Consider the following 13,338-nt stretch of genomic DNA (forward strand, 5'->3'; position numbering starts at 1 on the left):
TGTTGGCCTTCCCCCTGATCCTTACCCATAAACATTCAGCCTTGTTACTATCATTAAGCTCTAGGCCAGGGGTCCTCAAACTTTTTAACCAGGGGGCTGGCGCGGATGAAGGGGCAGGCAGTCATCTGCGGCTGCTTGGTTTCCCCCCCCAACCCCCAGCGGGGGGTGGTTCTGTAAATACCGGGGGCCGGATTGAGGACCCTGGGGGGCTGTATCCAGCCCGCGGACCGTAGTTTGAGGACCCCTGCTCTAGGCAGTTGAAACACTCCCTGACATACAGAGCTACCCCATTACCTCTCCTTCCTTGCCTATCCCTTTTGAAGTGTTTATAGCCATCCATTGCAGCACTCCAGTCATGTGAGTTTTCCCATCACATTTCCGTGATAGCCATTATGTCATAGTCTTCCTCCTGCATGATGGCTTCCAGCTCCTGTTTGTTGCCCATGCTTCAGGCATTGGCATAGATGCACTTCAGTTGGGCTCTTGATGTCGCCTCCAACACTGGCATTCTGCCCTCAAGCTCATCTCTAACAGGCCTGGGTTTATCCCCTTCCTCCTTCTAATCTAGTTAAAAGTTGTCTCAATGCGTCCTGCTAACTCCTGACGTAGGATCCTTTTCTCCCTTTGAGATGGGTGAACCCTTTCTGTTGCCAGCAGGCCTGGTGCCTCTGTAAGGCAAGTAGAACTCTAACATTTGAGATGAAGATGAAATAATTTGCTAAAAACCTGCATAGAATGTCACATTCAGAAATAGGAAAATTGTGCAATTTTACTGAAATATTATTATATACCTGGGCTTGTACTGTGTAACAATATAATATTATAACCAAATTAGTTTCAGTTTTATTAAAACCCCATGTTTTCAATCATGCCTGTTTTTTTATTGTCAAGAACATTTGTGGAATTTCCTCATGAATGAAGTAGTTCTGTTTTGCAGTCAGCTATATTTGCAATGAACTCCTGTCATTGTCATTTTGTACAGTAAGTATAAGGATTTATTTTTTTAAAAATCATACATGAAAATACATTTATTTCAGGTAAGGGTGATGAGGATTCAACAAATAGAGAAGGACGTTCTTTGTATACGACAGCTCCTGCAATCACAAGCAGCTGAAGCAGAGGTTAGTGAGCAATTTCTTGCCTTCTTTTGATTATAATATGTATCTTTTTAAAAAAGCAAATCTACTTATATGAGTATATTGATGGGCAGCATTATTTGTATCAGCAAGTGATGTCATTGTTCATAAATTACTCAATATTCATAGGCTGGAGCTGCCTCGGGAGTAAAATTTGGTAGCATGTTACTTGCTCTGTTAGCAATGAACTGAGGGTGGAAAATTTGGAATATTCTTTATGCTACTGTTTAATTTTAATCAATAATTATATATCAGTTAAAAGTTTAACTAGCAGTTTCAATAAAAAGGTCAAAGTGCAATGTAATATAAAGGCTGAAAGTTTGATTTAGCAACTATTTTTTAATGTCTTTCTAAATATGAATCTCTGATAAGCAGCTTCATGGTCTGCCTATCTTTTGAGATAAGAAAAAAAGGGCATATACAGTTTCTGTCAGACTTCACTAGAGGAGCCTTGCATGTTTTTATTATTTAAGTATTGGGTCCTATATTAAGAAGTAGAAGATAATGTTTCCTGTACATGGCAAAGTCCATAATAATAATTGTCATCAACAAAAACTGTACTCACAGTGGGAATTAATTTACAAGCTCAACTCTTTCTCATACTTGTAAATTAACTATAAATTGTATTTTGGACCTGCATATTTGATTGTCTTTGCTCAAAATAACTACTGTGAAAGTTCAGGGAAACTTTTGAATTATTAAGGGATACAGATTTTTCCCACTGTAGAAAATAAATTATTTCACAATTCTAGTTTTTTGGGAAACATCTGGTATTGTAAGTGAAGCTGACAGTAGTGTGTATAGTTGAAGTTGTCTAGTCTTTTGACATGCTAGCCAGTCTAGCTGCAGTTTTGCTTCATTTATGGCCTTGATTGCTGCTTTTAAAAGTCAGTAAACGTTTTTGAGAATTATCAGTTTGTTTTCCTAACCTTTTCATTTAATTCTGTCAGCACACTTACTTGTGGTAAAACATAGGTTTGATTTTTTTGAGAAATGACTTCTACTTTTATACTAAAATGTTTGTATAAGTCTCCCAAATCAAACTAGCAGACTTGCACAGTTGCATTAAGCAACTGAATTAAATGACAGTAGCATTGGGCTTTGTGGTCTGAACAGTAATGGGGACTGACAAGACGTTATAAAAGACAGTTTTATTGAACAGTAGGAAAGATGAGCAACAATGCACCCATATGGTGACTCACCCAATCACTGACAGTAAACACAGGATCATAAGCGATGCCCTGGTTCTGGTGGACTGCCAGGGACACTTGGTGTCTGGGTCATCTGGCAGCAACAGCTGATCATGGAAATGCCTTTTGACTGCGAGTAAGAGTCGCACCACTTCTTGGCTCCACCAATGGCAGTGTGATTTGAGAAAATCATACCTTACATGAATAATGTGGGTGACATCCTGCATATGCTGCCCATGTCAGTCAGGGGGCAGGGTGTCAGGAGGCAGCATGTTAGGCTTCCAGTTTCCTAATAAAACTTTTATGTTTTATGGATAGAAATTGTTGCAGAGGTATATAGCAACCACAGGGAAAGTACAATCTAGTAGATGTCAGAAATAGGCAATTATACGATTTAATCTCTAGCTTTGTTATGAAATTAAACTTTGTGCACTTCATAAGTAATTTTTAGCAAAATTACATATCTTCCCTCCCTTTTTCAAATAACCTTAATTGAGCAGATACAGTAGATCACATCTATTAAAGCTTTTTTCTAAAGTAACAAGCTCCTCTATTAGCTATAAATCTTCTTTGAATTAATATATTTAAATGTCAAGTATGTAGTCCGGAGACATCTATATTCTTCAGCCAGAAAAATAAACTAGGATTCTTATTCTCCAGCAGTCATTTTTCAATGGTTTACAAAAAATTTTAACATCCTTTTTACTAAGCTGTTTTCTCTGTATCTTGGATAATAGCCTCTTCCTATTAGACATTCTTTTAAGGCAAATCATGCTGATTAGTGCTTTGGATTTTAAAGGTATTTGTTACTGATCTGGCCAGTGGCCAGTGTGGATTAATAAAGTTACCTATGATGGTATTTCTGTTTTGCCAGATGGTGTAAGACATACTTATTTTTAAATAAATCAAAAATATCTTAAAAATAGTAAAATTGCTTAGTACTGAAAAGTTATCAGTATAAACCAATATAGCCTCCTTTAGTGTAAATGTGATACACTTGTTAAATACACTTAGTCTTTACTACACAGTATGTAGGTCTTGGCTAAATTCAGGTCATTGAATAGAAGGCTAATAGAATAGTGATAAGAAAAGAGAAGATACTCTTCTGTCTTTAAAGTCTAGGACTATAGTCCAGAAAGGTCAGAGTCTTGTTCATATTCTGCCATGGACACTTAGTGAGCAATATTATTATAGTATAATTTTTTATTTTCAGATAACTCTGCAAGACATTTCTTTGTATGTCTGTCATTTTCTCTAAAATCAGTGGTACTCTTGTCATGTGATATTTAGAGAGAGATGCCCATCTTTATTTCAGAATGAAAATACATTTAATTTACATTTTTTTGTTCCAGCATTCAATATTAAAGTTGCTGCAACTTTTCAGTAAGATGAGAGGAAAGCACAACAATTACCAATATAATATACAGTTTTTTTCTACATAGAACGTCTGGTTTGTTATTGGACAGATATAATTAGTATAGTTTTCAAAACAATTTGAGGATATTTTCAAAACATGTTATGAAAGCTTTCAAAATGTTTCTGAATAAAATTGCCCAATTTATTATTAGTGATCTGATTTGTAATTATTTATTTATTTAAGTTTAGAGAGAAGATGATAGTGATGTGAGCACAGCTGGTAGAGAATGGTGTTTCTGTCTCACAGAAATCCTTTGTCTTGCTGGACTATAATCATGAAAGGACATGCTTTGCTTTCATCTTGCAATTTTTCTAAGATACTGTCTCAGCTGTTAATTATTGAAGCTAAGGGTTATGAAATACAAAGCACTACTCAATGGCTGTGCAAAGATACAGCATTGATGCATTTATTGTGTAGAGAGCTTTGAATGTTAAAGTGTACTTCATTTCTGTATATAATTTCATACATGTATTAACAGAGGGTGCCTCAAAGCAAGCATGATATGGGCTCCCATGATACAGAGAGGCACAGTGAAGGTCAAGGAACAGCAGAAATCAACATAGCAACTACTGGTACTGGTCAGGTAAATTGATTTTTTTCTGTGTTAGTATAATTAGATACTTGAAATGTGCAATGCTTATATTTTGGTATATACCTTATTATGTTTGTATGCCTGTTCATTTTTTAAAGTTTTATGCTTGTCTTCATTCCATCTGGAAGTGAGAAAATTTCTTGTATTTATTAGAAAGAAATGTTTTAATAGGATGAAGTGTAAACATTCTGTAATGCAAGGAGCCGTTTTCTTTTATTTAAATGATTAATGAGCCTAATACTAAGAAACAAATAAAAAGAATTACTATAGAAAATGTATTTTATTCTAGGTGAACCGTAATATTAGAAGTATGGTTTAATTATGGGAAATTGCTCAAAAAATCACTTGAGAAATTATCACTGAAATATCAGTGATTTTAAAATTAAAATAATCAAATGGCAGGTTTATATTTAATTTTTTGTTAATACTATTTTAGATAAAGCTTTGAAACAGTATTATCAATGAGATAATCTGGATGTGTGCTGGAGGATTATATAAATGCTTTTAAATAATCTTTCATTGTCATTCTTTTTATTAGTGAAACATATTAGCACTGTAGTTAGAGGGCTACATGAAATTCTTTAATTTTTATATTAATATTTTTGCAAGTTTGAGACCTCTTTCTTTGGCTAAAAATACTTTATTTATTTATCATGCGCTAATTAATGTTCATTCACTTCATAATCTCCAACTGTAGCTGAGACATTCACATTAGCAATTTGGGCTCTTAAAACTTCATGCTATAAAATTGATCATTTAATTAATGTGTAAAATATCTGTGCTACTTTAGGGAAGTAGAATTATTTAGATCCTTCTGAAAGTATCCTGTACAATAAGATTTATCAGAAAGAATATATTTTCTTGTTTGGCTTGAGTGTTTACTCTGATTCAACATTAAGCATAGCCCATACTTTTGCTTTTGAAAGATATTTGATAACTATTTTGAATTAAGTTCTCTCTGCTATATTTGAACAGTTGCTTGATACTCTCACTCTAATTCTCATGACAGCTTTATTGCTTGGGAAAAAAAATAATCACTGCTGCTTTGGAGCTAAAAGCATAATGCATTTAAATAATTGATGCATTGTGGCTGTATTTTCTTTCTTGATTTTATGAATCGGGAGTTATTTTGGACAACAGATATTTTACAAGGAAGAAGGGATTCCCATATGCCTTGGCAGACATTACGCAAGTAGACAATTCATCCATTCTTCATTTGAGGTTTTTTGTTTAGGATTTGAGCAATTTTGAACTTTGCCTCATTATAATATTTAAAGCTTTTGTATTCTTTCCTCCTGGAAGTTGATAGATCCAGGGCTCTGAATCTGTGTTCTAAGAGACATCTGAGGATTATTTACTTTTAGGGCAAGTCCAGAGACAGAAGGCTTAATAGATTTAGCATAGCATTTATTTCTGATAAACCAGCTCAATATACTTTGATTCTTTGAGCAATCACTATGCAGTGGAGTGCAAAAAGTTTTAACTGAATAATTTGGGGCTAATTGGTTTTGTAGTCATATGAGAAGTGCTAATTGAAAATTTGCCAGTTGAAGAAAGGATTTTTCAGGATACAGCCATGTCCCTTTTCTGTACCATCTTTCAGCTGTCTTCTCTTCTGTCCCATTATGCTTACTATTCTGCCACTGCAATGAAATTTATTCAAACGTTTATTTCGCAAATTTTATAAAGAAATTCAATGTGTTATTTTATTAATAAAATATGCCACAAACAGGGAACACAACCTGATTGACAGAGTAAATAACTAGTATAGTACAACAAACAACAAGTGAAAGAGAGGAAAGTATAAAAAAGAGAAAACAAGATCAAATAGAAGGATAGGAAAAGATTTGGAAAGAAAAGGCTCTACACAAGAAGAGGGTTCATGTAAGTCTGTAATGTTCCAGTTTCTCAGATGAATGTCTACTTTTTTGAGATTACCTTTCTCACTGGGTCCTAAAGACTAATTGCATTTAATTTGGTTCTCCTGGCATCCTCAAAGTAGTAAGGTCAAAAACAGGGGTCCTCAGACTTTTTAAACAGGGGGCCAGCATGCAGACAAAGTGGCAGGCAGTCATCTGCGGCTGCTTGGTTTCCCCCCCCAACCCCCGGCGGGGGGGTTCTGTAAATACCGGGGGCCGGATTGAGGACCCTGGGGGGCCATATCCAGCCCGTGGGCCGTAGTTTGAGGACCCCTGATCAAAAAAGATGGCTTTGAAGGAAATAGCTATTTGGATCAAAGTTGATACCATTTTTTAGAAACAATAGGAAAAGTATGTGCGGCGAATGAAGATACGGGACGCAGCTTGATGCAAGCAAATGTCAATTTATTGTACAGAAGCACGAGTTTTTATACACTTTCAGAAGCTGCGCGTTTTAAACAGATTGGTTCTTGAAGCTAAGCATTGCATACTAGGCAATCCCTGATTGGTGGTTAACTACCAGCAATTAACAGCAAGGGGTTACCTTTCCTTGGCGCCGCCATCCGTTTCCCACTCCCCCGTGCTCTGTAAACAAGTCTCATCATGTTAATTGTTGTCTAGACAAGCTCGAGCACATTCCCCTCAGCTAACCGATTGCCATGCATGGTCCTAGTTTCCAGACCGCTCCTGTATCTCCCCCTTCCTGTTGCACAAAAGAACCCCTGAAACCGAGCAAAAACAAGGCACAAGTAATAGAACAAATAAAAAACCAACTAAGGCATATTATCAATGTCAAAATAACCCACTGTCTTTGTTCCGTACAATTTTACCATTTCCCCTTTTTGTTTTTGAACAGCTAGTACCAGGTTTGCCATGTTCTGCAGGGCCCTTGCAAACATGACAGCAACCAAGGTAATAGCAAACAAACAATACTGCCAACTGAGTGAATGGATGCCAAAAAGGCTGACATTTTCTCAGATTTTGATAACATGTTGCTGCAATGGGGCGCCTAAAATCCACGCAGCACATACCATCCAAATCCTCACAGCCATGTCCCTGAACCAACAACAAAAAGCAGTGGCAATTTTGACTCACATTCTGAACTGCCTACCAAACAAGGTGATTTAACTCTTTAATGCTTTCCCTGCTGTTACTCTGGATAAGAGAAGAACCGAATGACACGTTCCCATCATAGCCTCCTACTACATTAGCATCTACAGAAAGACAATTATCGACAAAGTGTAAACAATATCAGCTTCTTTTGGATTAACATTATACATAGATGGAAGGGCACACCAAACAAGAACTGGTTCAGTCAAAAAGTTCGAAACATAGCATGCCTTCTCTGAACATACCTCTGGGGTCATTCCCTTCATTCCCTCTCTTTTTTATGCAAAGAGAAACACTTTTACCATAACAGAGAAGCCCCTATTTACATCTCTGAGCCCGGACACAAACCGAAGCTGTATGCTCCACCAGGCTCAGGGCAGAAATCGTTCATGCAGTTACATAACTATATATCTCTACAAGCGTGCAGAAACCTATTAAACACTAAATAACCATGTTTATCTTTCCTATTCTCCTTCACAATACCTAGTTGTTTTCTCATCTCTTGTTAGGTCAAATAATTCTCCAGCTTCCTCTCCTATCTCTCTTCAGACATTCTCTATCCTCCTCTTTTTTGCTTGTTAATTGTGAGGAGGCAAAGGTTGTGTGTAGCTGGGTGACCATGAGCTGCTTTAAGTTACAATCAACTAAACACTGAATACAGGAAAAAAGGTATGGGAGACATAAGGCAAACATCAATAAGGTGGTTAAAGATAATTATAATAAATCCTGTAATACTTTTGAGTCATGGCCCAAAGTTTCCCAGCCGTGAGAAGAGACCAAAGGCATCCCGCCCCTGGCTCTGTTGCAGATCTTTGTTTTAAGGCTTTTGAGTTTTGTATACTTTTGTAAATTAATTCACAGTGGTCACTCAGATTCACATAACACATCCTATCAAAGTCTTCACACTTGTGTCCCTGTGCTAATAATAAAAATCAATAGCAACTCGGTTCTGTAGCAACATATGATGGACAGAATCAACATCTGTTAATAAGCCAGAAAAAAAATATAGTATTTGTAGTATTACTTTGTTTAGCAAGCTAGCAGCCTAATTTACTAAGCAAGTTAAGAGCGTGTACTATTCTTACAGAAGAGATTAGAGAAGCAAAAATGTGTTATGCTGCATTCCAGAACTCAGCCTGAGAATTACAGTCTGCTGTGAGTTCTGCGTTACAATCATTTGACACATGTTGGGGTTGCGATTGTGAAAGTTGCCCGTTTACAATTTTCATTGGCATTATCACAGCTAGTTGTTTTAAAAGCAACCCTTGAGCTTCCTCATGTTCGACTAGTTGCAAAATATTCTGAAGCCAATCAATCAAGTTAGTATTAAAGTTAGTGACTCTCTAGGACCCTGCAAGACTGTGGCAAGACTCCCGCATCCTGACTGCCTTAATAGCCATCTCATTCATTTGCAAACAGTTGTCCCTGGGATACCTTGCCTGAGTCACAGAATCGGCACAGTTAATTGCTCCAGCCAACTGCTCATAGTTAACAGCAATTCCCCGATTAAGGTTTTCAGTCAAGGCCACTACACATAGCTCACAAAAATCAGATAACCACATCATATACTGTATCAGTTAGTACCATACAAAGCAATAACTTCCAATCATGCAGTGTGAGTGTGTAAGGCTCTGCCATCACTTCAAGAAGGGACATAGCAAATGTATTATGAATCCTCCCTTCCCGCACTGCTTTGCTTAACCCTTTAACAGCCTCGTATTGCACAGGCTGCCACTCTGCAGGTTGATTTGTCTGACAAAATACTGAACATGCCCTAGCGACTCCCAAAACCCATCACTTAAGTGTTTCCCACTTGCATTCCTGCCACCAATCCCTCAGACCCCCTTTCACCCTCCCCCAAAATACAATCAATGCATCAGGAGAGACGAGGGGGTGGGGAAAGGTCTAGCTCCTTTTCCAGATCTATAGGACCTGGATCAAAGGGTTTATCAGTGTCAGTGAAATCATTGTCCGAGTTGTCCTGTTCCCGTGCTTGCTCCTGTGTTGTGAAGGTCGCTGCAATCAGTGACAGAAGCTTTGGGGGCAGAGGAGGTGTGGACAGAATCGCCATCACTGACGGTGTCTTGAGAAGAGTCGCGCTGTCGGTGGAATTTACAGCTTCCTCTGGTTTAGCACCGTTAGTAGAATTAGTCCACGCTTGGCAAAGAGTAGTCAGAATTTGCCACCAAGATGTTAAATGCATTCCCGACACGGAGTTCCCCTCCGCGGCAGCATCATACAATTGGCTGCTGTATGTACACACTTTCATTTCTTTCAAAGTCTCTAAAGTTTCTTGGCTGCTCACCTGTCTCGATGCATACAGGTGTTGTCCTCGGGGTTTAGGTTGTCTGCCTGGTCCAGCCAGCAAGACGATCGTTCAGCCAAGCTGTCTCCTCCGGAACGCAGCCCTCTTCCACGAGCTGTCTTTTTTATCGACCAGTTCCATCCTTATTCTTCCAAGGCTTCGGAACACCACCATAGGGGTCACCATTTGAGGAGATTGAGGCACGGACTCTGATCTGACCCTTCATGAGTCCATATACGTCTCTTTCTGGGGACGAAGCCTGATTCCCCATTACGGATTTCCCACAGCTCACCTCTCAACTCCGGAGGGATTTCAGGCCGGCTCCTGCTTCCTTTCAGCAGATCATTCAAAGTTCTGTGGGATTCGCTGCATGTCGCTCAGATAGGCGATTCGAGAGCCCTTCACGTCAGATCCTTAAACGCATCACGTCGGGGTCACCAATTTGCGGCGAATGAAGAGACGGGACGCAGCTTGATGCAAGCAAATGTCAATTTATTGTACAGAAGCACGAGTTTTTATACACTTTCAGAAGCTGCGCGTTTTAAACAGATTGGTTTTTGAAGCTAAGCATTGCATACTAGGCAATCCCTGATTGGTGGTTAACTACCAGCAATTAACAGCAAGGGGTTACCTTTCCTTGGCGCCATCCGTTTCCCACTCCCCTGTGCTCTGCAAACATGTCTCATCATGTTAATTGTTGTCTAGACAAGCTCGAGCACATTCCCCTGTGCTCTGCAAACATGCCCCATCATGTTAATTGTTGTCTAGACAAGCTCGAGCACATTCCCCTCAGCTAACTGATTGCCACACATGGTCCTAGTTTCCAGACCGCTCCTGCAAGTATGTTATTTCTGTCTACAGTACACTGGACTTTAATAGGTGGTGCTCCAAACTTGCATCTTTTTTTCCTTCTTGGGTAAAATGAGCATATTGAACAGTAGAATTTTGTGTGAGTGGAGAATTTTGGCATGTACATATATGAAACCTGTAATCCTCTGAATGTAGTCTGAGGTCAAGATGATATTAATGGATCAGTCACTGTAAAAATCTCAGGGTTCTTTCCCATATTGAAGGCACTGTAGATTATTAAAGTGAAATAATTTAGGAAGTCTAATGTAGTTTTTATCCCAAGCTTTAAGTCTTTCAATTTTTCCCATCCATAACAGCAAAAAGAAGTGCTTGTTTACATAGGAAATATATATTGGAACAAAATAATGTGTGAATTTAAATCATAGTAGCTGTACTTATTTAATATCCTATGCTAATACTTATTCAGGAATATTGAGGAAATGTTCTGGATTCAAATGGAGAATGAAATTAGTCTGTTTAAATATTCCAGTATGACTAGAATTTTTTTGGTTTTTTTTATAATCTCTACCAGAAATTAAAAGTCAGTAGATTAAAAGACCTGTGTCTTTAAAATAGCATACATTATTTTGTACATGACTTTCTAAATGTCACTGATATGTTCCAGTAATATTTATGATTTTTGTAGGAGTTTGCTTCTGTGATTCCTTTACAGTTAGTGCTTAACAGTTAGAATATGAAGTAATTTTTCAACTTCCAGAGTTTATTTTTTATTTAGGCTGTTTTGTTAAGAGGCCAAACATATGATTCCAGGTAAGTATTTATTGTATTACCACCTGTTTTGATCACAGCAGGTAACATATTCACCTAGGTATATATAAAAGGATTAAGAACTCTTAGGAAATTGTGTCTTCCTTCTGTTAGAGCTAATACAGGGGAAAAATTACTTAATACAGTGATGCAGGCTCAGGACAATGGAATGTTGGGCAAACTTCAATGTAAGAAGGCACTCAGTTCAATTTTGAGATAAAATAATGCTCACCCAGTACAGCAATGAAACAAAGAGAACAATTTTGCCTTAAATTGTATACTGTTCAAATGTATTTTTAAGTACCCCAAACTGAATGGAATCTTCTTGTGAGAGAGGGACATAGAAAAGGAAGCTTCACAGACAGGAAGCAGTGAAAAAGAATGAACTAAATACACACACACACACACACACACAAACACCACTCCAAAGAAGAGCGTGAAAAGATAAAAGGGTAAAGGTGAGCGGGGTGTAAGTACACAAAATAGATTTTAAAAGGGCAAAGATGTTAATAACTGGGTGTTGTTACAATAGGTAGAAACATGCTATCTACCATAGTTTCTAGAGAAGTTACAACAAATGTCAGCATTATTTTGTAGCTTTCCATTAAAAAATAGAATGATTCATTCACCTGTGATTTGCCTTTGTAAAAGACAAGTTCAAGTAGGTTGCTCCTTGTCAAGATCAATCTCTTTCCTTGTCAATTCCTGCATATCTGATGGTGTTCTGAAGGTAGTACAGGCTTATTGCTACTCTCTGTGTAATCTGACCTAAAAGTAGAGGCTACATTTTTCTTCCTCTGTAAAAATCATAATTCAGTTTGTTGCCAAGTCCAGTTCTCTTTTTTTCTTGGTGAAAATAATTATAAAAGACTTCCATTGAAAATATAACTTGTTTGAGATTGATTTTAGGGGAAAAATGGATAATAAAATCCAGTTTAACAGTGGCATCTAAGTTATGTTGGGGTGGGGGGGACCTAACTTAACCAAAATACATGCTGACAGTTCATTATTATAAATATGATTTCATCATCCAAGGCTGAAACTGTTTTAGACAATAGTTGGTATTGCAGTTAGAATTTGTGTTATACTGAGTTGTTGTTTAAATTTTTAGGGTTCTGCTGCTCAAATGGACCATGACACAGCCAGTGTTATGAACTCTAGTAATAACTATTCTGTTCCTCGCAGACTGACAAATCATCTGGGTACCAAGGTAACCAAAGATTACAAACCACAGGTTGCTAATGCTACATTTTTACTAATACAATAACCTCATTGTTTCTGTCAATAGTGCCAATATTAGTTGAATGATCAATAAGGAAAATTTGATTGCAAGAAATTGAGTACCTAAAAAACTTGCGATATTGATGCATAGTCCATTATGAAAACTAACCCTTTTAAAAGCAGTTCTTGGAATACTTTACTGGAGTCTGAGTCCTCAAAACAGATGGTGTTGCTAAGAAATGTAAATACATTTTTTAAAAAGTTATGTAAGCTCTTGATGGTAATAAATGTCTATTCATTGTCTCTATAGTAATTTAGATAATACGACATAGAATAATGGAGAATGGAAAATGCTTATAGTGACTAAAATATTTTAATTGAATAATAATTGAAAATAGGAAATGTGAAGGGACTTTGAGGAGATCATCTAATATATCTCTCAGTAATGCATTAATTTTATCAAGAGCATTCTTAACAGCACGTGAAAGCTGTCTAACCTATTGGTAAAAGCTTTAACGATAATCAATCTCTATCAGTTTTTCAATTTTTACTATTAAAATTTTTAATATCAACCTAAATTTCCTTAGCTGCAATTTCTTCTTTCTCAATGGAAATAGGAGGTACTCTTTCCATCTTTTAAAGCAACCTTTTATATATCTGCAGTGTATTCTAAAAAGTTACTGAAAAATAGAAGTGAAGCTTGATATATAATAGAGTGTACTCAAGATATACGAGCAGCATGAAGAGAGAAAAAAACAACAAATCTGTAACACACAATTGAGTTCCTGAACCACTGAAGTTTATACTATCGCTGGCATCAGCAGCAATATA

At 37.2% G+C, this 13,338-nt stretch overlaps 1 protein-coding gene across 13 annotated transcripts in view; it reads left to right on the plus strand.

Moving 5' to 3' along the window:
• LOC129783026 (adenomatous polyposis coli protein-like) overlaps positions 1–13,338 on the plus strand; it is a 127,620-nt gene that overhangs the window by 86,186 nt on the left and 28,096 nt on the right. For all 13 annotated transcript variants that reach the window (XM_055792664.1, XM_055792663.1, XM_055792671.1 and 10 more), the window contains 3 exons: positions 1,038–1,121; positions 4,222–4,326; positions 12,398–12,496. In XM_055792664.1, the coding sequence (XP_055648639.1) occupies positions 1,038–1,121; positions 4,222–4,326; positions 12,398–12,496 (288 nt within the window). The remainder of the gene's footprint in view (positions 1–1,037; positions 1,122–4,221; positions 4,327–12,397; positions 12,497–13,338) is intronic.

The sequence above is a fragment of the Falco peregrinus genome, chromosome W (assembly GCF_023634155.1).
Source record: "Falco peregrinus isolate bFalPer1 chromosome W, bFalPer1.pri, whole genome shotgun sequence".
Lineage (NCBI taxonomy): Eukaryota > Metazoa > Chordata > Aves > Falconiformes > Falconidae > Falco > Falco peregrinus.